Source organism: Scomber scombrus, chromosome 20, assembly GCF_963691925.1.
Source record: "Scomber scombrus chromosome 20, fScoSco1.1, whole genome shotgun sequence".
Lineage (NCBI taxonomy): Eukaryota > Metazoa > Chordata > Actinopteri > Scombriformes > Scombridae > Scomber > Scomber scombrus.
Window position 1 is genome coordinate 22,585,439 of NC_084989.1, and position 27,639 is coordinate 22,613,077.

Below are 27,639 nucleotides of genomic sequence, written 5' to 3' on the forward strand. Positions count from 1 at the left end.
TGAAACTCGTTTTTTTTGTCAGTCGTGTTGGCATCACTGTTCTGTTTAATGACCAGAGTGAAAACACATGAACACAGGGGATTTTTTTTTCTCAGCTGAAAACACAGGAGCAATGACTAAGACAACTTTCAAAGTCTGATAGAATTAAAAACAGGAGGAAAGCTGAGTGTGTGAGCTGTGTGCTTTGGGAGAAGTGGGAGATAGATCCCATTGTCCTTTGTGCTGCACATACCATGATGATTAATTTTCTACTAAAAGGCTCAACAAAACCCTGAAAGAATCTGGTGTACAGATAATCAAAAATCTGAATAGTTGTTTAATTTTGGCGTGTTTGAGTTAGCTAATTTGGTTTATAATAGTGCTGCGACCAATGATTACTTTATTTGTCGATGAACGTGATGATTATTTTCTCGATTAATTGAATAGTTGTTTGGTCTACAAACTTTCAGAAGAAGGTGAAAAGTCTCGATCACCTTTCCCAAAAGCCCAAAATGGAACCTCAAATGTCTTTTTTTTGTCTCAACCGACCCAAAGACATTCAGTTTACTATTATATAAGACTAAATAAACCAGAAAATATTCACGTTCAAGAAGGTGGAGCATGATAATTAACTTAAAGCGATTAATCGATTATCAAAATTGTTGGTGATTCATTTTCTGTTTACTGACTTTATTGATCAATCTTTGCAAAAGAAGGCAAGATTCACTGTTTAATAGCTCTAACTTCTCCAATATTATGTAGAAAATGTCATTGATTTAGCAATTTGGTGTAGACAATGAGGGTCTGAAGATCTGATTGTGAAAGATCTGGCTTATAATTTGTGGTGTCTGCTAATAAAACATGTTTAATTTATTCATTTAGGTCAATAAATAGAGTCAGAAAGAGTGGTAGAATCAGACAGAAGGGACACAAAGTAAGAAAATACACAAGTAAATGACTGAAGAAGAAAAAGGAAGACTGGTTTCAGCTGGTTTGATAAATGAGTCTCTCTCACCTCTTTGTATGCAAAGACAATCCTGCCTGTGTTGTGCAGCGTGGCCTGAAAAGTAAAGCTGCCCAGGTTGTAGTTGTCCTGTAGGTGAACGTGGTCCCACTGCACCACCAGAGCAGTACCTGAAGGGGACAAAAACACAACGAAAAAACATGTGAAGCTCATAATTCCACACTATGCATGTAACTTACACCTCTCCGTTTTTAACACTGGGCTTATTTTTCACCGTTTGTGTAATGCCATCTTTACCATCTCATATCTAGCGTGAAATGAACCTCTGACCGGGCAAAGACCGTGAATAAAACGACATCGATGTAACAATCATGTTTGTAAGGCGATATGTGTTTTCGGGGATTATTTCCCGGCAGAGACTTTTATTCTCTCCCTGTGGGTGTGAGATGATTGACACTAAAGTAGCGTGAGCACTGATATGAAAACACTTCACTGGAGCAGGATGAAACTGCAATAAAATTGAAACTTTGAGAAAACCAAATCAAGGCGTGGTGGTTACTGTGATGGATTATGTAGCTCCGGCAATTTTCACAACAGTGAAAGTTTTTCATACTGTGCGAGCTGGAATGACAGTGCTGTAAATTACTTTTTCATATGGTAGGAAAAGGAGACCTAATACATCCATTTGCAGTGGCTGAAAGGCAGTCAGCACCAGGAGGGAAGTAAAGAAGAAGGATGACATTGGTACCAAGTTAAAGGGTCAGTTCACCTAACTGACAATAATATATACTCATATTTATGATACTAAGAGCTTTAAAACTCATAGCAACTACTCCTATCAGAGCCAATGTACAGATAACACCAGTTAATCCAGATCTCCAAGTCAACAGTTTTCACCACTACTTTCTCCTGAAGAAATGGACGCAAACAGCTTGAAGCAAGGTGTGCAAATTATCTATAAGGAGATGTGCTGATGTTGAGTTTTGAGGGTTTTCACTGTTTTGAGCTGCACAAATTAAAATCCAATCATCTCTATTATTTTGGGGTGGTGACAGACGTTTTAGGGGTGGATATCTCAAAGCCTGGGAACATAAAATTTGAACAAACACAAACTGAGCTGAAACGATTGGTTGGATAATCTGTTTATTGACCAACTGAAAAATGATGTGCAACTATTTTGGAAATCTATGAACCATTGACTGTTATCAGCTCCTAAACTGTGACGATTTGTTGCTTTCGTTTATCTTCCTTATCTTTAACTGTTTTCTGACATTTCATAGACCAAACGATTGATCAATTATCCGAGAGAATAATCACCATTTATGGCAATAATAAAAACAACCATTAGCTGCAGACCTTAGGTGGCGTTCAGACCAACTTTAGCTCTGCATGAAATAAATGTTCGTTTCACTGGAGCTGGTGTATTAATGCAAAGAGCCCCTTTCAGAATAGTGCAGGATCGTCGGCAAAAAAGTTAAACCTGGTTCAAAAGCTGCAATGCAACATTATCCAGCAAGGTGCCACGTTGGCCAAACACATACATGCAAGAGCACATTCCTGGTAGATTGCATAGTAATGTGAATGCCATGATTCTGTTGTTTACCTCCCAATAAAACAACAGCTGCTGTGCTAACTTTCCAGAGTTGTTTGTGAGTATTATAAATCGCTGTGCAGTGTTTTGGTTCTGATAAGTGTTAAATGCATTAATCTGTAGCTCCAACTGGACTTCCTTGTCTCATTGGTACCTAAACAACTCGTCCCCACTGATGTTTTAATGCAGGGCTGATTTTTTGTCTGAATGCAGCACTTACTGTGTCCGAATCTCCAGACATCACAAGATTCATGATAAAACAGGTTGTAATTTGGGTGAATTGACACTTTAAGCATGGATACACAAAGTCAGAGACACAAAATAGACAGATGAGGACTGCTGGACTGATCCTGGTTCAGTTTTTTTATGTGTTGACATTGCCAAGCCTCTTATAGATCACGGGAGGCAGAGAGTCATACTGTAACTTGAAATATCTTTTGACCACAAAGACTCATCATCAGGCGTTGCCTTAATTTGGGTGCAAACTAAATTAGTAGCAGACTCACGCTGCACTCAGATCTACCCTCCAGACATCGGGCCTCGCATTACTTTTAACACTATTCTGATTTACTGTGGACTTTGGAGAACCTATTGACGTGAAAGCCATTCCCCCCTCCGAGCTAGTCATTTGGCCGGTTGCCAGGGCAATAAAGGTTTGTTAACACAACTAATCAATTTTTCTGTCACATGCCCAGACCTCTTACATCCACAGCAAAGACGAGTTTTCGCTTTTTTTGCTGACAAGAGCACAGGCGTCTACTTGTCCAAGAAACCTCGTAATAATTTACATGTGTTGTACAGAGGGCCTCTGGCAATGGACAAGTATGTTAAACATGTGACAAGCGGGAAAAATGAGAAATTAGACATTGCTGTGTGATGCATTAAGGAAGTTTAGGAGAATATCTGAGCACTACATCACTGCTACTTTATATCAGGCAAGACAAGTTAAGCCTAATATAGGTCTGCTTGAAATGCATGGAGTTCAGGAGGGGAGGCTGCCATGTTATCTGGGCCTTTCTAGCTAAAAATACAGAGTGGGTGATGAGGAGCGGAGGGAGCACACACTCTAGCCTTGTTATTAATTCCACTTACAAGCTTAACATGCTGTATGAACTCAAAACAAACAAAGCAAATCCAGCCCGATTACATCGACCCAACATCAGCATGGTGATGTAATATTTGCCAAAAGTTTTAGATAATCAGTTTTCTATATTTGTTCTATTATGTGTTATGTTAAGATTTACATTTTTACAATTCTTTCATATTTGATTCCCTTTTTCTGGTGTTATCCAGTTGGCTGTAACTGCACCTATGGGTGGGACTAAAAGTATCTTCAAATAAAAGAGGTTGTAAAAGTAGGCGGGATATTAACTCTCAAATTAACTCGAATTTTTTATTATTCTTTTTGCCTTATTTTAGGGAAAATCTGTGCGCTGTTATCCATGTGTGTATGATTAAGCTCTTTATGGCTGCAGGCTTTTCAACACGCCTTAAAGCCTTCAGAAGTGGTCTCGTGAAATGTTGTTAAAACAAGTTTTCTTTTCGAACCCATCCCAGCCTCCACACTTTTTCTACAATGAAACACACCTGAGTCTGTTTCTCTCCTCCAGGCTCGATGAAGAGCCAATTTTAGCTTAAAACTTTGCACTTTTCTTAATGTAATAAAAAATAAATTTTAACAGGAGCAGATGACAGTGTTACGAGGTCTTTTTTTTGGAAGAGTGAAGACTTGAAATTCATCCATGAATAATGAATTAATAAATACCTGTCAAGCATTATAAATATAGAGTTCTGGAGTTGAGTTAAAATCTCAAACTGTCACACAATGTTTTACAGCCTGGAAGTTTTATTTTCACCACAGTGCTGTCACAAGATGCTGCTGGCACGATTCTCCATCTGTCAGGTGCTGAAACACTTGACTCCTCTATAATTGTGCACATTTCAAATTTCAGGATAGTTTTACATCACTTGGAGAAAGTCGTGTTGTTAACCGATGACGTGCGTTCTTTATTTTTAGCGGATTCCAATTAACAAGCAGAAATACCACCTGGTGGTTGTATGTGTCCGCCAACGAGTGAAGTTGCAGTTTGCATCCATGTCTGTCCAGACTCGTTACATTTGGAGTGAAGATTGTAAAGGAATTTAACCTTTGTGTCGTCCTCCCGGGTCAAATTGACCTCGTCTGTTTTGACTGTTCCTTCTTCCCTTCCTTCCTTCCTTCCGTCTGTCCTTCCTTCCTCCCTCCTTCTCTCTTTCTTTCCTTCCTCTCTCTTTCCTCCCTACCTTCTTTCCTTCCTCCATCCCCCTTTCTTCCTTCCTTCTGTCCTTCCTTTCTCCCTCCCTCCTTCTTTCCTTCCCTCCTTCCTTCCTTCCTCCCTTCCTTCTTTCCTCCCTCCCTCCTCCTCTCTTTCTTTCCTCCCTTCCTTTTCTTCCTTCCTCCCTCCCTTCCTTCCTTCTTCCTCCCTTCCTTCCTTGACTCGAGGACCTTCCTTCTTTCCTCTGTCCTTCTTTCCTTCCTTCCTCCCTTCCTCTTTTCCTTCCTTCCTTCCTTCCTTCCTTCCTTCCTTCCTTCCCTTCCTTCCTTCCTTCCCTTCCTTCTTCCTCCCTTCCTTTCTTCCTTCCTCCCTCCCTTCCTTCCTTCTTCCTTCCTTCCTTGACTCGAGGACAACAGGAGGGTTAATAAAATATATTAAGTTTCACCTTAGACAACCAAATTCTAATGAGTTCATCCTTGAGTCCAAGAAGTAATGAAATTCCCGCCATGCGTTCCTCACATATCACGTTCACAAGAATGGGACGGAAGTGAGATCGCAGTGATCTTGACCTTTGCCCACCAAATGCTAATAAGTTGATTCTTGAGTCAAAATGGACGTTTGTGCTGAATTAGAGATAGAAGTTTGCACGCACATCCCAAGCAAAGAGGGAAAAGTGATGAAATGCATAAATAAACAGCTCACACACTGGAGCTCTGCAGTGTGTGAGCTGTTTATTTGTGTATTTCTACATGTGCCAAATTTGATGAAAATTCCCTCAAGGCGTTCCTGAAATATCACGCTCATGAGAACGGGATGGACGGACGTGCGGCCAACCTGAAAAACATAATGCCTCTAGCTGTGGCTGTCGCTGAGGCACAAAAAGCAATAAATATTCTGTTATTGTAGAAATTGAACATCTGACACTGTGAAGTTTCACACAACTCCCACAATCCTGTTTGTGCATGAAGAGCAAACAATACGTCTCTGCTGTGAACAAATTATCAAAGTGTTCACAGTGTGATGGAAAGAAGATAACACACCACACAGTTCTTATGCTGTATTGGCAGGACATTGACTGATGGACAGTGTGCTGAGGAGCGGGCCGGCTGAGAATCGATCGGCTGCCAGTTTGGTTAAAGTCTGATGAGCTCCACTGCAGAAGGTCACACAGTTGGTCAGTCACTCTGCCGCAGAGGGATTAGACGGTGATGACGAACATGATGGATAACAACCATCACAGATGGCAGAGGGAAGGTACAGAGAGGCGAGGCAAGGCATCAATTTAGCTTGAAGTGAGTAAAGAGAATTTAGGGGGGATGCCACAGAGGTCATAGCAGACTTAATATAAATGATTTCAGTCTTTTTAGGGGGAAAAAGTGTCAGGAAATAGCTCATATAGTGATAGTAATGAAATTATGATCCTTAATTATTATGATAAAAACCATTTTGTGGGAATTTGGGGGTGAAAAATATAGATAAACTCCTCTGTCATGCTACATGTATGTTTATATAACGATATCAATACATAACCTGATATTAAAAACGTGTAAAAAAGAAGGAAAAAAAGGATAATGGATAAAATAAGCAGACAGAAATGTATGTTTTTGGGCTGTTTTCAGCAAATGAATGACATTATATTAGTAAATAAATATCAAAATGTGATCAGAATCTGCCTTTTTTGAGGATATATACTTCATATGTCATAGTCACCCATGCATTGGAAACAGAGTTAATAATAAATACCATTAAAAAAAATGCATTAGTTTGTCTAGGAGGAATAAAAATGCTGTTACCATTGTCAAAGTAGATGACAGTAGAGTTTCTGGAGACACTGGGGTCAAAGTTTGCCATCAGTGGAGCGATGTACTGTGTAGCTGTTAGCATCCGGTGGACCACGTCACCAGTATAGATGAACCCTGAGGGAGGAAAAAGAGAAAACACACATAACATATAACTGTCTGTACTCTATTGAATGCACACTTGGTTGTCATGTAGAAGAGAAATCCAACTTAAGAAATCCAAAGAAGAACCAGCAATGTGTTATCTTTATTGCATCTAATAGTGTTGTACTGTACATGTTTTGATTAAGTGTTTTAAGGTGGATTTGCCCCTTAAGCAACTCATAAAAACAGCCCTTCTTTCCCTCCCTCTATAAAGATGTTATCAGCTGCAGAATCTCTCAGGAAGACAACAAGACTGCCCTCCAGTCCAAAGTCAAAAGTGTCTCATTAAACCACACAGATCACTTCTTTCTCTGTCTGTGGCCCCCGTGCTGCAGGCTGCCTCGGCTATAGCAATGGCGATTAATTAGCGCTATTATCTTCCATCAGAAACAGAAGGGCAAATCATAAGGGCTTTAAAGAAAGATATGCTGGGAGAGCAGTTATATATTACCATGGGTTTATGAGTCAGGCTTTCTTATCGTCAACGGCTGTACTTACTCCCCTCCTTATGTGTGTGTGTGTGTGTGTTTCAACTCGAATCATCAATCATGGATGTTAACGAAGAGGCCATGACAACAAAAAAGGGATTGTTAACTTTTCCAATTTATGTGTCCCTTCAACAAGGCACAAAGAAAATATCCCTCCACAGAGAGAGGCATGCATCATTTAGCAGCCTGTAAACATGGTTATTAATGGACTCCAGAAAAAAGGGGGGAAAAAGCCCATTATTCATCACAAGGGGAACAGTCTTTGCATAAAGAATTTGCACTGATGACAACAGAACCAAACAGCATCTTAATTTCCCTTCTGACAAACTTTAGCAAACTCACCTGTCATTTCTAGATTCATTCAAACTAAAAGCTTTTGGATTTTTTTTTTTGCTGGATCACAAAAATGTCCACCAAGAGTAGTGATAGCGAGAGTTTGAGTCACAACAAAGGGAGAACATGGCGTCTGGGTGAGACAGTGTTACGTATCCGGTGTAATTTACCTTTGAAGAGCAGTTTTGAAGAATTACAAAAACACAGCACAGTGACAGTATCTTAAAATAAAAAGGACTCAAAGCGACTCTTGCAACAGACAAAGGAGCATTTATTTTTTCCCTAATGTTCCCATTTTTGTCTTGTTCAACATTGAATTTTATGATGATGAAGAGGATGGTTAAAGAGTTTTAGATTGGTTGTTATCTTCAAGTGTAGTATGATAAAGCAACTACAAAAAAACTCTGCCCAGAATTGGACACATTGTTGTTTCTATTTGTATGTTTTAATATTTCTTGCTGTAATAATCCTTTATTTTCTGTAAAGCATGCTCTGGGTATGACATGTGCTATGTACATAAATGTGCCTTGTCTTAAAGGAACAATCAGTAGTATCAGTATTTAAATCAGAGAGTATTAAGTTTTACAAATTATAATAAATATAGAATTGAATCATCTTTCTACACTGAATATGAAGCTTCCACCAGCAGTCGGTTAGCTTAGCTTAGCACAAAGATTAGAAACAAGGGGAAAGAGCTAGCATGAGTCTGTCTGAACATAACAAAATCCACCTAAAAGCACCTCTAAATCACACAACTTAACATGTTATATCTTGTTTGTTTAATTCATAAAATAACAAAGTGTAAAAACTGCAAATTGTGGCTCCATACTTTTTCAGTACTCTCATTGCATTCCAGAGCCATGCTAGCTGTTTCCACTTGTTTTCATTCTTTGTGCTAAGCTAAGCTAAGCTAACTGGCTGTTGATAGAAGCTTCATTTATCAGACAGACATGAAAGTGGTATCAATCTACTTGTTGTCAATGTTTGGCAAGAAAGTTATTAAGCATATTTCCCAAAATTTCTAACTGTTCCTTTAAGTCATTGTCAGCTCTCTCTAACTAAAGCCCAGAACAATCCAGAGATTATTATTTTGCGAATGGATTCTTTAGATTTTTGAGTGAACTTCAAGAGAAATACAGTATATAAAGGGGCTGCCAGAGGCATGTTGAGGCGGGGGGAGGGGCGGGAGCCTGGCTGAGATATGAAAACGATTTTGGGGGAAAAATCTCATTGAGGCCAGACCTAAAAACCCCTATTTCATGTCACCATATGTCTTCTCGTACAGTGGGAGGGTTACAAAAACACATCTATCACACTGGAAACGAGGAGCAGGAGCAGAGCCTAGCATGAGGGAAATCAATCTTCCCCTAAAGACCCTACCTGCTCAGAATTACCTCTATATAGAGCACTGTCAGCACGCGCAGTGAGAAGAGCAGGAAGGAGGGAGTGAAGACGGGACTTTATTTAGCTGTGTGAAGTCCTGACTGTACAGAACTCCAGGAATGAATAAGGGGAACATATATGGTATGTAGGGCTTAATAGGAGGAGTTGCCATGGCTACAGTTAATTTTCCTCCCATCAAAAATGTAAAACAATGCTATAGAAATATTTAAAAAGGGCAAAATAAAAGATAATGAATAAAAAGATAATGAAAATAATAGTTTGTTGAAGCCCAGTAGTGGATATAAATCAATTGGGTAGTTTCAACTTGCATTCTCTCTATTGGCCAGCAGGGGGCAACTCCACTGGCTCCAAAAAGAAGTCTGATTGCATTAAAGTCAATGAGAAAATTACCCTACTTGTCACTTGATTTATTACCTCAGTAAACTGTTTCCTACTTAGTTTATAGTCTAAATTGCTAGTTTCAAGTCTTCTTCAATAAAGCATGAAGTTCATTTTGTAAATTATGGTCCCATTTAGAGTAAAATAGTGGATAAAGCAGGGTATGCTTTAGGACCTTGTGATTGACAAGTCGCTACCATAGTGACAACATTGGTTAGGTAATGTAACCATGATGTAATCCCTGATTCAAAGAGTATAGCTATAGCTGTAACACCACTATTTCAGTGTGTTTACAGTTCATGGAGGTCACATTTTGGTCACCTATAAAGTCTTTGGTTGTACTAAAAGACCCTCTAGGAGGATATCTTGGTTTAATGGTTTAACCCCATTTTTCACTAGTTAAAATTTGCATTAATATTAGCGTTATCGCATTTAACCATAGACTGTAAATGCTCCGTGCTAACCAAGCCAGGGTCAGCTCCACCATCTCCTCAAAATATGGTCACTTCTCATCACTTCTGGCTCCAAAAAGATAAGATGGCGACGGTCAAAATAACAAACTCAAGGCTTCAAAATGCAAAGTCCACAAACCAATGGGTGACGTCACCATGGATACATCCATTATATTTATACAATGTATGGTATAAATGCTAACCAAGATTGATTGATACTTTAACCCTCCTGTTGTTCTCGAGTCAAGGAAGGAAGGGAGGAAGAAGAAAGGAAGGATGGAAGGGAGGAAGAAGGAAGGAAAGGAGGAAGGGAGGGAAGAAGTAGGAAGGATGGAAGGGAGGAAGAAGGAAGGAAAGGAGGAAGGAAGGGAGGAAGAAGGAAGGAGTGCAGGGAGGGAGGAAGGAAAGGAGGGAGGGAGTAAGGAAGGAGAGAAAGAAGGAAGGAAAGGAAAGGAGGAACGTAGGAGGGAGGAAAGAAAGAGAGAAGGAGGGAAGGAGGAAGGGAGGAAGGAAGGAAAGAAAGGAAAGAAGGAGGAAGGAAGGAAGGAAGGACAGAAGGAAGGAAGGAAGGAAGGAAGGAAGGAAGGAGGAAGGAAGGAAGGAAGGAAGGAAGGAAGGAAGGAAGGAAGGAAGGAAGGAAAAAAGGAACAGTCAAAACAGACGGGGTCAATTTGACCCGAGAGGACGACACTAAGGTTAAAGGCCTTTTTAAACGTCTACCCAGCTTCAGCTCACCCAGAGCTCTAACTTCTGTCTCACACTCATCTTCAGATCCTGACACAGAAATGATTTTACAACACTGCTGCTAGTTCCTTAAATCTCTGACTCGCTTCCACACCATGAACCCTCAAGAAGTCTCTGGTCTTCCGGGACTGGTCTACTAACCGTTTCCCAGAATGAAAACAAAACATGGTGAGGCAGCATTTAGTTATTACTGCTCCTCATTGCTGAACAAACTTACTGGAATCTGAGGAACGTGCCAACCCTAACTACATAAAATCCAGGCTAGAAAACCTGCTGTCTTCTGAGTTCTCTTAAACTGGTGCAACATGCTGAATGCTTCACTTCAGGTTGGTTTATAACCCTCCTGTCGCCCTCCCGGGTCAAATTGACCCCGTCTGTTTTGACTGTTCCTTCTTTTCTTCTTCCTTCCTTCCTTTCTTTCTTTCTTATCTTTCTTTCTTTCTTTCTTTCTTTCTTCTTTCTTTCTTTCTTTCTTTCTTTCTTTCTTTCTTTCTTTCTTTCTTTCTTTCTTTCTTTCTTCTTTCTTTCTTCCTTCCTTCCTTCCTTCCTTCTTCCTTCCTTCCTTCCTTCCTTCCTTCCTTCATTCCTTCCTTCCTTCTGTCCTTCCTTCCTTCCTTCCTCCTTCTTTCCTTTCTTTCCTTCCTTCCTCCCTTCCTCCTTCCCTCCTTCTCTTTCTTTCCTCCCTCCTACTTCCTCCTTTCCTTTCCTTCCTTCTTTCTCTCCTTCCTTACTCCCTCCCTCCTTCCTTCCTCCCTTCCTCCTTCCCTCCTTCTCGCTTTTTTTCCTCCCCCCTACCTTCCTCCCTTCCTTCTTTCCTCTTTCCTTCTTTCCTTCCTTCCTCCCTTTCTCTTTTCCTTTCTCCCTCCCTCCCTCCTTCCTTCTTTCTTTCCCCCCTCCTACTACCTTCCTTTTCCTTCCTTCTTTCCTCCGTCCTTCCTTCCTTCCTTTCCTCCCTTCCTTCTTTCCTTTCCTCCATTCCTTCCTCCCTCCTTTCCTTCCTTCCTTCCCTCCTCCCTCCCCCCCTACTTTCCTTCCTTATTCCTCCCTTCCATCCTTCCTTCTTCCTCCCTTCCTTCCTTGACTCGAGGACAACAGGAGGGTTAATCGGATAGAGGTTTTATTTGCATTTAGATTTTTATCTTTCCTATGCATATTTTGCTTTTTTTATTTGTCTCTTCTATTTATTTGTTGCATTTTTATGCCTTTAACCCTCCTGTTGTCCTCGAGTCAAGGAAAGAAGGGAGGAATAAGGAATGAAAAGGAGGAAGGAAGGAAAGAAGGAAGGAAGGAAGGGAGGAAAGGAGGGAGGGAGGGAAGGAGAGGAAAGGAGGGAGGAAGGAAGGAAGACGGAAGGAAAGGAGGGAGGAAGGAAGGAAAGGAGGAAAGGAGGAAAGAAGGGAGGAAGAAAGAAGGAAAGCAGGGAGGAAGGAAGGAAGAAGGAAGGAAAGAAGGAAGGGAGGAAGGGAAGGAAGGAAGGAAGGACGGAGGAAAGAAGGAATAAAGGGAGGGAAGAAACAAGGAAGGAGGGAGGGAGGGAGAAAGGAAGGGAGGAAGGGAGGAAGGAAGGAAAGAAGGACGGAGAAAGGAAGGGAGGAAGGAAAGAAGGAGGCAGGGAGGAAGGGAGGAAAGAAGGAAGGGAGGAAAGAGAGATGAAGGAACGAAAGAGAGAAGGAGGGAGGGAGGAAAGAAGGAACAGTCAAAACAGACAGAGTCAATTTGACCCAGGAGGACGACACAAAGGTTAAAGGTCCTTTTAGAGCAGCTTGAGTTGCCTTTGTGTTTGAAATGTGCTGTACAAAAAAAAACAAAAAACCTGCCTGTTTATAATCTTTCACATAAATCAACAAATATTCTTAATCTGTAGAACGGTATTCAGATGGGCCCCTTGCTTTTATCAGAGAGCAGATAAAGGCACACTGGCCCTATGTTATGTCATGCTATATGAATATCAAGCGAATACCTTATAGGGACGCTGCATTGTTGAGTCTACCTGTCTAAATTAAGGTAAACATAAAAGCCATGGTGAAACAAAGAGAGGTGACTTCATGTTTGTGTGATGCTGCGTCGGCATTTTCACATCTTTTATCTGATTGCACGGCGCACGCTGGGCTCGACACACTTCCTCTAAATCAGCCTCCATACATTCCAATCTCTATCTCATATTTACCCAACATTCGCTCTTGATGGAAGGAAGGAAGGGAGGAAGGAAGGAAGGAAGGAAGAGAAGACAGATGGAAGGAAGGAAGGAAGGAAGGAAGGAAGGAAGGAAGGAAGGAAGGAAGGAAGGAAGGAAGGGAAGACAGATTGAAGGAAGGAAGGAAGGAAAGATGGAAGGAAGAGAAGACAGATGGAAGGAAGGAAGGAAAGAAAGATGGAAGGGAGGAAAGAAGGAAAGAAGGATGGAAGGAAGGAAAGATGGAAGGAAGGAAGGAAGGAAGGAAGGAAGGAAGGAAGGAAGGAAGGAAGGAAGGAAGAAAGGAAGAGAGGAATGAAGGAAGGAAAGATGGAAGGAAGGAAGGAAAGGAGGGAGGAAGGAAGGAAGGAAGGAAAGATGGAAGGAAGGAAGGGAAGATGGAAGGAAGGAAGGGAAGAAGGAAGGAAGAGAAGACAGATGGAAGGAATGAAGGAAGGAAAGATGGAAGGAAGGAAGGAAAGATAGAAGAAAGGAAAGATGGAAGGAAGGAAGGAAAGATGGAAGGAAGGATAGAAGGAAAGATAGAAGGAAGGAAGGGAAGAAGGAAAGATGGAAGGAAGGAAGGGAAGAAGGAAGGAAGAGAAGACAGATGGAAGGAAGGAAGGAAGGAAGAAAAGATGGAAGGAAGGAAAGAAGGAAGGAAAGATGGAAGGGAGGAAGAAGGAAGGATGGAAGGAAGGAAGGAAAGAAGAAAGGAAGGAATGAAGGAAGGAAGGAAGGAAGGAAATATGGAAGGGAGGAAGAAGGAAGGAAGAAAGGAAGGAAGGAATGAAGGAAGGAAGGAAAGAGAGAAGGAGGGAGGAAGGACAGTCTCAATCTCATATTTACCCAACATTTTCTCTTTTTTTCTGTTTCTTTCTGCTTTTCTTTGTTCTGCCTGCTTCAGTATTTCTTTCCATTTCAAACTCCAGAAAGCTTTAGAAAGCTTCCAACTAAACACACACACACACACACACAAACACACACACACACACACACACGCACACACACACACACACACTCTCCCTTCACAGTCCTTACCAGCAATCTCTTGAAAGCACAATACGACTTATTTGACAGTCTAAAGAGAATCAGACAGCGTCTCTGAATGCACTAAAGAGGTGAGAGCTGCAGGGCGCCGCAGCGGAGAGGCAATTCATTCATTATGGCCGCCACTTACAGCAGAGACCCGGAGAGAAGACGGAGGAGGGACAATGAGAGGAGAAAAGAGTTGGAGGCTGAGAAAGAGAGAGGTTTAACCCTCCTGTCGTCCTCCCGGGTCAAATTGACCCCATCTCTTTTGACTGTTCCTTCCTTCTTTCCTTCCTTCCTCCCTCTTTCTTAAATTTTTCCTTCGTTCTTCCCCTCCTTCCCTCTTTCTTTGCTCCTTCCTCGTTCCATACTTCTTTCCTCACTTCCTTCCATCCTTCCTCGCTTCCTTCCTTCCTTCCTCCCTCCCTCCTTACTCCTTTCCTTCCTTCCTTCCTTGCTACTTACCTTCCTCCCTTCCTTCTCTCCTTACTTCCTTTCTCTTTTCCTCCCTCCTTCCATCCTTCCATCTTTCTTTCTTTGCTTCCTCCCTTCCATCTTTCCTTCCTTCATCTGTCTTCTCTTCCTTCCTTCCTCCCTTCCTTCCTTCCTTCCTTCATTGCTCCTTTCATTCCTCCCTTCCTTCCTTCCATCTGTCTTCTCTTCCTTCCTTCCTCCCTTCCTTCCATCTTTCCTTCCTCCCTCCTTACCCCTTTCCTTCCTTCCTTCCTTGCTCCTTTCCTTCCTCCCTTCCTTTTCTCCTTCCTCCCTCCCTACCTCCTTACTCCTTTCTTTCCTTCCTCCCTTCCTTCCTCCTTCCTTCCTTCTTCCCTCCCTTCCTCATCCCTTCCTCCTGCCCTTCCTTTACCTGAGGACAACAGGAGGGTTTAAGAAGGTGAGGTGGAGTGAAAGCTTTTCTTGATAAGGAGGAGAGGAAACGAGACGGATAATTCTTTCCTTGACAAGCTCTGTTTATGTGAGCTGTCGTCCAAAAGTGCAGCGCTGAGTACGTCCAAGAAAAACACGAGCGGGAATTAGCAGTCCGACTAGACCAAAGCTTCACTTTATTGGACATTGTGTTTAGATAAGGTCTTTGTTCCTTCGTGCTGAGCTGTGTTTAATTTACAGGATATTTTCTGTTTATCGCAGCTGTTCCGAGCCGTGAAGAGCCCGGAGCGGATCGCACGCACACTCACAACGTCTTTTTTCTTTTAAATAAGAAGCTACGAGGGTTTTTAATCTAAATAAAATGTCTCTTTTATTTGGGAGGAAGAAGGAAGGAAAGGAAGAAGGAAGGATGGAAGGGAGGAAGAAAGAAGGAAAGGAGGGAGGAAGAAGGAAGGAAGGAAAGATGGAAGGATGGAAGGAAGGAAGGAAGGAAGGAAGGAAGGAAGGAAGGAAAGATGGAAGGAAGGAAGGAAGGAAAGATGGAAGGATGGAAGGAAGGGAGGAAGGAAGGAAGGAAGGAAGGATGGAAGGGAGGAAGAAAGGAGGAAAGGAGGGAGGAAGAAGGAAGGAAGGAAGGAAAGATGGAAGGAAGGAAGGAAGGAAGGAAGGAAGGAAGGAAGGAAGAGAAGACAGATGGAAGGAAGGAAAAATGGAAGGAAGGAAAGAAGGAAAGATGGAAGGAAGGAAAGATGGAAGGAAGGAAGGGAGGAAGGAAGGAAGAGAAGACAGATGGAAGGAAGGAAGGAAGGAAGGAAGGAAAGATGGAAGGGAGGAAGGAAGGAAAGATGGAAGGGAGGACGAAGAAAGAAGGAAAGGAGGGAGGAGGAAGGAAGAGAAGACAGATGGAAGGAAGGAAGGAAGGAAAGATGTAAGGGAAGACGAAGGAAGGAAAGGAGGGAGGAAGGAAGGAACAGTCAAAACAGACGGGGTCAATTTGACCCGGGAGGACGACACAAAGGTTAAAGGTCAGGGGAAGATCATGATGCTTCCTTCCTTCCTCCCTTCCTTCCTTCCTCCTTTCCTTCCTTCCTTCCTTCCTTCCATGATTGATGCAAAACTATAATGAGTCAACCTGTGCTCAAGTCAAATCCTTACACGGCACATTTTAGGGTTTTAAGTTTCATAACAGTGACGTCTTTGGAGTACTTCTAAAACTGGCAATGATCCCCGTCATTACTGGACAGACCCAAGTCCCAACTTTTAAGGTCTTGGATATGATACAATGACAAAGCTGTGACCCCCCCAAAAAATGGAGTTTATATTCTCGTTAATTGTTTTGCCAAATGTTTTTTTGCTGCTTGGATTCAGTTCAGTAGCAATGGTTTTCTTTCTTTTTTTTTTTTTTTTTTTGGAGTGAAGCATAATGTTTTTGTACCGCACGTTTTTTGTAAAAAGGTGGTTAGAGTTGAAGCTTCTGGTTTTTGTCTGTCAGTCAGGGAGTTTTTTTTTTAAACGTATGTTTTGCTCAAGTTTTAGAGCTTTGATCATGTTTATCATAGATATCCGATATTATAACAGTATATAAATTACAAATAGCATGTTATATCCACTTAACCTTTGTTTCGTCCTCCCGGGTCAACTTGACCCCGTCTGTTTTGACTGTTCCTTCTTTCCTCCCTCCTTCCCTCCTTCTTCCTTGCTTCTGTCCTTGCTTCCTCCCTTCCTTCCTTTCCTTCCTGCCTCCCTTCTTCCCTCCTTCTTCCTTGCTTCTGTCCTTGCTTCCTCCCTTCCTTCCTTTCCTTCCTGCCTCCCTTCTTCCCTCCTTCTTCCTTGCTTCTGTCCTTGCTTCCTCCCTTCCTTCCTTTCCTTCCTCCCTCCCTTCTTCCCTCCTTCTTCCTTGCTTCTGTCCTTCCTTCCTCCCTTCCTTCCTTTCCTTCCTCCCTCCCTCCTTCTCTCTTTCTTTCTTCCCCCCTTCCTTCTTTCCTTTCCTTCCTCCCTCCTTTCCTTCCTTCCCTCCTTCCTTCCTCCCTCCTTTCCTTCCTCCCCTCCTTCCTTACTACCTCCCTCCTTTCCTTCCTTCTTCCTCCCTCCTTTTCTTACTTCTCTCCTTCCTTCCTCCCTCCTTTCCTTTTTCCTTCCTCCCTCCTTTCCTTCCTTCTTCCTTCCTTCCTTCCTTTCCTTCATTCTTCCTCCCTCCTTCCTTCCTCCCCTCATTTCCTTCTTTCTTCCTCCCTCCTTTCCTTACTTCTCTCCTTCCTTCCGCCCTCCTTTCCTTCTTCCTCCCTTACTTCCTTCCTCCCTCTTTTCCTTCCTTCTTCCTCCCTTCCTTCCTTTCCTTCCTTCCTTCCTTCCTTCCTTCCTTCTTCCTCCCTTCCTTCCTTGACTCGAAGATAAAAGGAGGGTTAAAGGTCAGGGGAAGATCATGATACTTCAAGCCAGTAGTTACTTTGTCAACATTTAACCAACATGGCAACCTTTCCTTAGTCTTAACCAAGTAATGTGAGAGCCTAAACATCACTAAATATTAAGATTTCATGTTGTATGTCTCATCCTAAAAAATGGCCGTCCGACAAGCCCTTATCTTATTGGCTCCTCCTGCACATTTCTCATTTGTTAGTTATTGTTTTCTTTTCTTAATCTAAAAAATTAATTAAAAATTACTTTTCATGCATTTTTTTCCTCGTGTGCAATAAACCAACATAAACACTATAAATCATGCTTGTTGCTTTAAGTGTTTATTGTGTTGCAATAGCAGATATAGAAGGGGGGAAACTAATGAGATATATTGTCTAGTATAATCAGTAAAAACTTGCCTCGTTATGTTAAATGATTAAATGTAATTTATGTAGCATTAGGTTTCTGCAGTTGCAAATTAGGTATAAGGTATAAGGCTTATTTTTAAGAGATAAGGTTGCAAATGATATTCACTTCTCTGATGTTTAATTAGGGACTTAAAGAAGTTGGGAGCCACTATCCTCTTTTTTAAGTTTCAGGTTTGCTTAACACACATTTTGGGTTTGCTTTCTCATATATTAAAAGCTTTAGATCATAAATAAACTAGATAACAACATATAATAACTATCATTTAAATAGGAAAGACCATGCTGCTTCAAGCCACTGGTTACTTTTTCAATATTTAACTAAGCTGATAACCTTACCGTACAATAAGAGCCTAAACATAACCTTAAATATGCTAAATCATGCTGGTTGCTTTAAGTGTTTATTGTATTGAAAGAGCAGATAAAGAAAAAGAAACTAATGAGATATATAGTCAGTGAATATTTAGCAACTTGGTAAAAAACATTCAGTTTCATCTGTCTTCTCTTCCTTCCTTCCTCCCTCCTTTCCTTCCTTCTATCTTTCCTTCCTTACTTCCTTCCTTCCATCTGTCTTCTCTTCCTTCCTTCTTCCCTTCCTTCCTTCCTTCCATCTTTCCTTCTTTCCTTCCTTCCATCTTTCCTTCCTTCCTTCCATCTTTCCTTCCTTCCTTCCTTCCATCTGTCTTCTCTTCCTTCCTTCTTCCCTTCCTTCCTTCCATCTTTCCTTCCATCATTCCTTCCTTCCATCCTTCCATCTTTCTTTCCTTCCTTCCTTCCTCCCTTCCATCTTTCTTTCCTTCCTTCCTTCCATCTGCCTTCTCTTCCTTCCTTCCTTCCTTCCTTCCTTCCTTCCTTCCTTCCTTCCTTCCTTCCTTCCTTCCTTCCTTCCTTCCTTCCTTCCTTCCATCTGTCTTCTCTTCCTTCCTTCCTTCCTTCCATCTGTCTTCTCTTCCTTCCTTCCATCTGTCTTCTCTTCCTTCCTTCCTTTCTTCCTCCCTTCCTTCCGTCCATCAAGAGCGAATGTTGGGTAAATATGAGATAGAGATTGGAATGTATAGAGGCTTCCTGCCTGATTATGTTGATTAAATGTAATTTAAGTGTCATTATTTCTCTTTTTTTTCTGCAGTTGCAAATTAGTAGGATAGTTGGAAGTGTAATTTCTAAAAGTCTTGCTTGTCATTGGTTGCAAATGACTCCAATGTTTTATTAGAGGCCCGAAAAGGTCCTATGGAATAAACTGGTAGTGGAGCCAAGTTCCCTTTCAAGTGCTCCTTTAAATTTCTGCTTCACACATATTTGTCATTTGACTCCTTATATGTTAAAGCTTTAAATCACAAATGAGCTAAATAACAACATGAAACACCTATCATTTACATTTCTTCAGAGTTCATGTGTCATGATCATGTGTTCACGTTCTTGTCCTAAAGCTCATGTTTGTATTCTGGTTGTTAAAAAATGTGACAGCTGGTCTCGTCGACAGCGTGCCGCAGCTGGATATCCGTCGTCGCAGCTGTCGGCGGTCAGATCGTATATCATCGTGTTCACAGTCTCTACATGCCGAGCTCTCCACACACACACACACACACACACACACACACACACACACACACACACACACACACACACACACACACACACACACACACACACACACTCTTCAGCACACAGCGGACTCTCTGTGTTGACCACGACCGAGCCGACAGCACGCTGACAGTCACTGAAACAAACTGTTACACCTGTATGGATAATACTTCTCTACGTTGATATTTACCATTAATTTCTACCTTATTCCTGCATATGTTCTAATGTATTCTCCTCATTTGTATTGTTAGGGCTACTGAGCAGCTGCAGAATATCAATTGTATTAAGTTGTTATTGCTTAAAATTGAGTGCATATTGTTTTAAATGAAAAGAAGACATTGTTTAAAGGAGGGAGGGAGGAAGGAAGGAAAAAGGAAGGAAAGGAGGGAGGAAGGAAGGAAAAAGGAAGGAAAGGAGGGAGGAAGGAAGGAAAGGAGAGAGGAAGGAAGGAAGGGAGGAAGAAGGAAAGAAAGGAGGGAGGGAGGAAGGAAGGAAAGGAGAGAGGAAGGAAGGAAGGGAGGAAGAAGGAAAAAAAGGAGGGAGGAAGAATGAAGGAAAGGAGGAAGGGAGGAGGGAAGGTAGGAGGGAGGGAGGAAAGAGGGAAGGAAAAGAAGAAGGGAGTAAGGAAGGAAAGAAGGACAGGGGAAAGAAGGAAGGGAGGAAGAAGGAAAGAAAGGAGGGAGGAAGGGAGGAAGAAGGAAAGAAAGGAGGGAGGAAGGGAGTAAGAATGAAGGACAGGAGGGAGGAATGAAGGTAGGAGGGAGGTAGGAAAGAGGGAAGGAAAAGAGGAAGGGAGTAAGGAAGGAAAGAAGGACAGGGGAAAGAAGGAAAGGAGGAGGGTAGGGGGGAGGAAAGAAAGAGAGAAGGAGGGAGGAAAGAAGGAAGAAAGGGAGGAAAGGGGGATGGAGGAAGGAAAGAAGGACAGGGGAAAGAAAGAAGGGAGGAGGGTAGGGGGGAGGAAAGAAGGAAGGAAGGGAGGAAAGGAAGTGAGGAAAGCAGCTGCAGTCTGTGACTTCATAAACAGGAGAATATTAGTCGTATTAAGTTGTTTTTGCTTCAAATTGAGTCCGTATTGTCTTAAATGAAAAGAAGACATTGTTTAACATGTTTTCAATTAAAATCAACTTGTTTCATAAATCTCTGGGATCTAATATCGCTTTCCTTGGTATTTGTGTAAGTGGTAAAAAACCCTTTTTTTGATGTTGTTTGAAGATAAGAAGTCTAATTTCTATAAAAACAGGTTTAAATAATCTTCCCAGTTCCCACCCTGAAAGTTTTTCTCACGTTCAAACATTCAAGACTTTTTTTTCTCCGCAGTGTGAATATCAATTTACCGTATGCAAAAAACCACAAAAGTGAACGTTAGACTTCAGATGTTTGACGAGGCCGAGCGCCAACATCCATATTGTTGCCGACATCGTGAAAGCGATTGAGTTTCTTATTTAGAAAGAAACTGAAACTGTGAAAATTAAATTGAAAAAAACCCACAAAAATGTAACTTATAAACCGCCGCTTTGCCGCCACTCTATCTCCCCCCTGCAGAGTTTCAGCGTTGGTATCTAAAAAAAAGATGAAGAATATTTGCTGAAGGAAAGGAGGGGGGAAGGAAGGGAGGAAGGAAAGTAGAGAGGAAGGAAGGAACACGGAAGGAAAGGAGGGAGGAAGGAAGGAAAGGAGGAAGAAGGGAGGAAGGAAAGTAGAGAGGAAGGAAGGAAGGGAGGAAGAAGGAAAGAAAGGAGGGAGGAAGGAAGGAAGGAAGGAAAGGAGAGAGGAAGGAAGGAACACGGAAGGAAAGGAGGGAGGAAGGAAGGAAGGAAGGAAGGAAGGAAGGGAGGAAGGAAAGTAGAGAGGAAGGAAGGAACACGGAAGGAAAGGAGAGAGGAATGAAGGAAGGGAGGAAGAAGGAAAGAAAGGAGGGAGGAAGGAAGGAAAACAGAAGGAAAGGAGGGACGAAGGAAGGGAGGAAGGAAAAGGAGAGAGGAAGGAGGGGAGGAAGGAAAGGAGAGAGGAAGGAAGGAACACGGAAGGAAAGGAGGGAGGAAGGAAGGAAGGGAGGAAGAAGGAAAGGAGGGAGGAAGGAAGGAAGGAAGACAGAAGGAAAGGAGGGAGGAAGGAAAGGAGAGAGGAAGGAGGGAAGGACGGAAAGGAGAGAGGAAGGAAGGAACACGGAAGGAAAGGAGGGAGGAAGGAAGGAAGGGAGGAAGAAGGAAAGGAGGGAGGAAGGAAAGAAGGGAGGAAGAAGGAAAGAAAGGAGGGAGGAAGGTAGGAAGAATGAAGGGAAAGGAGGGAGGAAGGAAAGGGAGGAAGGAAAGGAGAGAGGAAGGAGGGAGGAAGGAAAGGAGAGAGGACGGAAGGAACATGGAAGGAAAGGAGGGAGGAAGGAAGGAAGGGAGGAAAAAGGAAAGGAGGGAGGAAGGAAGGAAGGGAGGAAGAAGGAAAGAAAGGAGGGAGGAAGGAAGGAAGACAGAAGGAAAGGAGGGAGGAAGGAAGGGAGGAAGGAAAGGAGAGAGGAAGGAGGGGAGGAAGGAAAGGAGAGAGGAAGGAAGGAACACGGAAGGAAAGGAGGGAGGAAGGAAGGGAGGGAGGAAGAAGGAAAGGAGGGAGGAAGGAAGGAAGGGAGGAAGAAGGAAAGAAAGGAGGGAGGAAGGTAGGAAGAATGAAGGAAAGGAGGGAGGAAGGAAGGTAGGAGGGAGGGAGGAAAGAAGGAAGGAAAATAGGAAGGGAGTAAGGAAGGAAAGAAGGACAGGGGAAAGAAGGAAGGAGGGAGGAAAAGAAGGAAGGAAAAGAGGAAGGGAGTAAGGAAAGGAAAGAAGGAAGGGAGGAGGGTAGGGGGGAGGAAAGAACGAAGGAAGGGAGGAAAGGAAGGGAGGAAAGCAGCTGCAGTATATCAACAATACCAACATCCATATTGTTGCCTTCATCGTGAAAGCGATTGAGTTTCTTATTTAGAAAGAAACTGAAACTGTGAAAATTAAATAAAAAAACCCACAAAAATGTAACTTATAAAGCGCCGCTTTGCCGCCACTCTATCTCCCCCCTGCAGAGTTTCAGTGTTGGTATCTAAAAAAATAGATGAAGAATTTTTTCTGGAGTGGAAGCGGAGACTTGCTGACAGCTATGAAACTGGGGGAGAAAGGATGGTACAGTGGGGAGAGGAGGACAAGTTGACTGATAGGGTCTGAAATGGAGGATACGAGGAGGGCGAAGTGGAGACGAAACCCAAGAGGCCTGCAAGCGGTAGATAGCTTCCTCCTCCTCCTCCTCTTCCTCCTCCTCCTGGGTCTCATCCCTCCATCTCTGTCTGGAATGCAAATTCTCATTATCTCCTCTGTGCTGGTAGCGAGCAGCTCCAAGAGTCTGTCCATTCCTCTTCACCAGCATCCAGAATTTAAGGAAGGAGAGGAGGGAGGAAGGAAGGAAGGGAGGAAGAAGGAAAGAAAGGAGGGAGGAAGGGAGGAAGAATGAAGGAAAGGAGGGAGGAAGGAAGGAAGACGGAAGGAAAGGAGGGAGGAAGGGAGGAAGAATGAAAGAAAGAGGGGAGGAAGAAGGAAAGAAAGGAGGGAGGAAGGTAGGAAGGAAGGAAAGGAGGGAGGAAGGAAGGAAGGGAGGACGAAGGAAAGAAAGGAGGGAGGAAGGGAGGAAGAAGGAAAGAAAGGAAGGAGGAAGGGAGGAAGGAAAGGAGTGAGGAAGAAGGAAAGAAAGGAGGGAGGAAGGGAGGAAGAATGAAAGAAAGAAGGGAGGAAGAAGGAAAGAAAGGAGGGAGGAAGGGAGGAAGGAAGGAAAGGAGGGAGGAAGGAAGGAAAGAACGGACGGAGGAAGGGAGGAAGAATGAAAGAAAGAAGGGAGGAAGAAGGAAAGAAAGGAGGGAGGAAGGGAGGAAGGAAGGAAAGGAGGGAGGAAGGAAGGAAAGAACGGACGGAGGAAGGGAGGATGGAAGGAAAGGAGGGAGGAAGGAAGGAAGGGAGGAAGAAGGAAAGAAAGGAGGGAGGAAGGGAGGAAGAAGGAAAGAAAGGAGGGAGGAAGGGAGGAAGGAAGGAAAGGAGGGAGGAAGGAAAGAAGGAAGGGAGGAAGAAGGAAAGAAAGGAGGGAGGAAGGTAGGAAGGAAGGAAAGGAGGGAGGAAGGAAGGAAGGGAGGACGAAGGAAAGAAAGGAGGGAGGAAGGGAGGAAGAAGGAAAGAAAGGAAGGAGGAAGGGAGGAAGGAAAGGAGGGAGGAAGAAGGAAAGAAAGGAGGGAGGAAGGGAGGAAGAATGAAAGAAAGAAGGGAGGAAGAAGGAAAGAAAGGAGGGAGGAAGGGAGGAAGGAAGGAAAGGAGGGAGGAAGGAAGGAAAGAACGGACGGAGGAAGGGAGGATGGAAGGAAAGGAGGGAGGAAGGAAGGAAGGGAGGAAGAAGGAAAGAAAGGAGGGAGGAAGGGAGGAAGAAGGAAAGAAAGGAGGGAGGAAGGGAGGAAGGAAGGAAAGGAGGGAGGAAGGAAAGAAGGAAGGGAGGAAGAAGGAAAGAAAGGAGGAAGGGAGTAAGGAAGGAAAGAAGGACAGGGTAAAGAAGGAAGGCAAGAGGGTAGGGGGGAGGAAAGAAAGAGAGAAGGAGGGAGGAAAGGAAAACGACCGAGGATCAAGTGGTAAAACGAGACGGTGATGATAATGATGATAAGAGACACGCTGGATTATTTCTTTATTATTCCAAAGGCAGTTAAACACAGCACAGCATCTCTGGAATAGTTGGGTAAGAGCTGGGCTTTAGTCTTTGATGTGATAATAGCTAGTTGGGGTGTTGTGGTTTCTCTGTCAAGACTCAAGTGGAAAATTGCCTTTGCACTTTTCTGGCAAATGCATCTGCTCCGTCACGTGTCTAAACCCGCACACACACACATCCACCAGCGCTGATATCCACGTCTATCAGAGGGCCGTGCTATAGGCCCCGCTTGGCCTGAGTTGAATCCTGTTTCCGAGCCAAACCCATCGGTCTGGTTTCTCTTCCAGTTAAGTCTAGTGTGGAGATGGTGGTGCTGAGTGGTTGGGAGTGGTTTGTTATTTTACCCCACCAGTCTAGCTCACTATCTGCAGAGGTGAGCGCTGTAAATGCTTTAGTGACGGGCTCGACTGCTCGGCTGGTGGTTTCGTACTGTTGGGTTTTTATGCCAGACGAGGTTTTTTTAACCCCTGGATCTTCTGATTTAAGTCAAGACTTCCCAGAAACAGCGTCTAAAGAAGACATAACTAACTAATTGTCTTTGTACAGTTGCCACATTCACAGGTACAGCAAGAGAGGTTGGGAAAGGAGGGAGGAAGGAAGGAAGGAAGGAAAGGAGGGAGGAAGAAAGGAGGGAGGAAGGAAGAAGACGGAAGGAAAGGAGGGAGGAAAGAAGGGAGGAAGGAAGGAAAGGAAAGGAGGAAGGAAGACGGAAGGAAAGGAGGGAGGTTTGAAAGGAGGGAGGAAGGAAGGAAGGAAAGGAGGGAGGAAGGAAAAAGGAAGGAAAGGAGGGAGGAAGGAAGGAAGGGAGGAAGAAGGAAAGAAAGAGGGGAGGAAGGGAAGAATGAAGGAAAGGAGGGAGGAAGGAACTAAGACGGAAGGAAAGGAGGGAGGAAGGAAAGGAGGGAGGAAGGAAAGGAGGGAGGAAGGAAGGAAGGGAGGAAGAAGGAAAGAAAGGAGGGAGGAAGGGAGAAACACATGCAGATGCACTTACTCTTCTTTCCGTCCCCTGTTTCATAAAATGACTCCAGACTCATTTTTTTTACCACATTCCCTCCAAAAACCCCAGGGCAATAAAAACGGTCTGTGTACAGCATATACAGTATATATCCAATAATAACACTAATGGCTGACTATTGAAGAGAACAAAGTGCAAGAACAGTGTTCACTTACCACCAGTTGCCACGGTGATTTCACGCAGGAAATGTCCATAAAAAGGGAAATCGAAGGACAGATTAACTCTCTGTGAGGGCAAAAACAGACAGATGACCCCGGTCAGACAGATAGAGGTGGGCGGAGGGGTCAGAAAAAAAAAAAAGAAAAAAAAAGAAAAAGAAGAGACTTTGGACACAGTAAAGAAATATGGAAATAAAAGACTGTGTTTTATATCTGTTCTGCTTTTATGAGGCATTACAGGTAGGAAACATGCACATGATCTTTATTACAAGTTAGAATGAAGGGAAAGAAAAAATCATTTCCTCATATAAGAAAACATGTCCTCGTTTAAATATGCAACATTAAATATATGTTAATTAATAAGGAGTTAACTCTCTTATGGCTAAATACCTACATATGAGGAAAAAAAAGGGGTGAAAAGTTATGAATGAAAATATTTGTGGTTAGAATTAGGAGATATTAAGTTACATGAAGTCTCTAAGGTAAAATATTATATAAGTTAAAAAATATATCCAAAACATTGTCATTTTAATTATAATTATGAACCCAAATCCAAAATGTGTGAAAATAAATAAATACATAAAAAAATGTATAAAATGGCAGGTCAAAATGATGAAGTATGAATGAATTTATAATAAAGAATTAATCATTCTTTTTTTAATAGTCAGCATTAATCTTCCATACATTAATGACTTATTTTCAGTGTTGACACGAATAATCAGATATACAACATTAAAATGTTAAGCTGATTAACCCTCCTGTTGTCCTTAGGTCAAGGAAGGACAGGAGGAAGGGAGGAGGAAGGGAGTAAAGAAGGAAGGAAGGAAAGGAGTAAGGAGGGAAGGAAAGGAAAGGAATAGGAGGGAGGGAGGGAGGGAGGAGAAGGAGATGGAAGGAAGGAAGGAAGGAAGGAAGGAAGGAAGGAAGGAAGGAAGAAGAAGGAAGGAAAGAAAAGGAGTAAGGAGGGAGGAACGAAGGAAAGGAGGAAAAGAGGAAGGAAGTAAGGAGAGAAGGAAGGAAGGAGGGAAGGAAGGAAAGGAGTAAGGAGGGAGGGAGGAAGGAAAAGAGGAAGGAAGGAAGGACAGAAGGAAGAAAGGAAGGAGAGGAAGGAGGGAGGGAGGGAAGAAGGAAGGAAGGAAGGAAGGAAGGAAAGGAGGGAGGGAGGAAGGAAGGAAGGCAGGAAGAAGGAAGGAAGGAAGGAAGGAAGGAAGGAAAGGAGTAAGGAGGGAAGGAGGAAGGAAAAGAGGAAGGAAGGAAGGAAGGAAGGAAGGAGGGGAGGGAGGGAAGAAGGAAGGAAGGCACTTTATCACACAGCCTCAGCCTCAGACCTTGCTTTATTTAGTATTTAATTATTTAGTATATTGTTCTTAATATTCTTATTCTTATCTAATTTGTATTTATACAGATTTTACCTTTTTACATTCCTGTTTATGTTGTGTGTGTATTAAACTGCTGGACCCTAAATTTCCCCTAGGCGATCAATAAAGTTTACATCCATCATCCACCTGTATATATATATTGTACAGTATATATATATATATATATATATATATATATATATATATATATATATATATATATATATATATATATATATATATATATATATATATATATCTATATTTTATGGAAGACGATTACTGCCAAAAAAATTTAAAAAAGGAGAGAAAAGTTAGGAATGACAAAAATAAAAATACTTGTGGTCAGATTAGGAGTTATAAAATGTCCTCTAAATTAAAATAATAAAATATTATATATTAATATATATATTAAGTTAAAGATATATCAAAACATTCTCCATTTAATTGATTTATAAATTATGAAATAATTTAAAGGAAAGAAATAGTCAAAATAACAAAAACGTGAACCATTAGGAATGACAAAAATAAAAATACTTGTGGTCAGATTTAGAAGGATAATAAGTTATAAAAAGTCTCTAAATTAAAATAAGTAAAATATTATATAAATAAAGGATATATCAAAACATTTTCTTTTAATTGAATTATTAAATCCACATTTTATTTAAAGAAATAGTCAAAATAATAAAGTATATCTGAATTTATAACAAAAAAAATCATCATTATCTTTTAAGCATTTATATATAAACTATAAGCAATTATATTCAGTGTTGACAACATTAACAGATAATAAAAAATGAGCTTCGAGAAACTTATTATAAAATTCTCTCTTGGTCCAAATTTGCAAAAAACAATTGAACTCATGAACAAAACCACAAAACATGGCTTCTTTGTATCCTTTTATTTTATCCCTGGGTTGAAAAGTGCTTCAGTCACTTCGCTCCGCTGCCAGCTAACGTTACGGAGAAAGGACAGTGCACAGTAAACAAGCTATTATACATGATCCTAGATTATGCCAGAGGAGTAATCCTGTGGCAAACCGCACTGAATCTCACAAAACTGTACGGCCCAAATCCGCAGCTTAACTTTTCCACAACGCTGTGATGAAGTTGACCTCTGCGGCTGTGTTTTGTTTTTACGACCTCATTGGCCAATTTCTGTCGGTGTCGGGGGCCAAAGCGCTGGCAGGCGGCGGGTGCCAGGAAGCTCTCTCTCTCCTCTCTCCATCTCTCTCTCTCTCCATCTCTCGGCTCTTCTCTTTCTGCAATTCTATTCCAGCACTCCAGACTTTTTGTTTTTTTTTAATGCACTTTCTAGAGACTTTTAACTGCCATCATAATATAAACTGTATTTGTTTATAAAATGAAAAAAATTGTTTTCAACATTTTGGGAAGG

The 27,639-nt window shown here is 42.1% G+C and overlaps 1 protein-coding gene across 1 annotated transcript in view; it reads right to left on the bottom strand.

Annotated features, from left to right (window-relative positions):
• The window catches only part of plxdc2b (plexin domain containing 2b), a 140,786-nt gene that overhangs the window by 43,422 nt on the left and 69,725 nt on the right, over positions 1 to 27,639 (bottom strand). The window contains exons 3-5 of the mRNA XM_062441833.1: positions 24,884 to 24,953; positions 6,583 to 6,705; positions 995 to 1,113 (exon numbers count right to left, since the gene is read on the bottom strand). Coding sequence (XP_062297817.1) covers positions 995 to 1,113; positions 6,583 to 6,705; positions 24,884 to 24,953 — 312 coding nt within the window. The remainder of the gene's footprint in view (positions 1 to 994; positions 1,114 to 6,582; positions 6,706 to 24,883; positions 24,954 to 27,639) is intronic.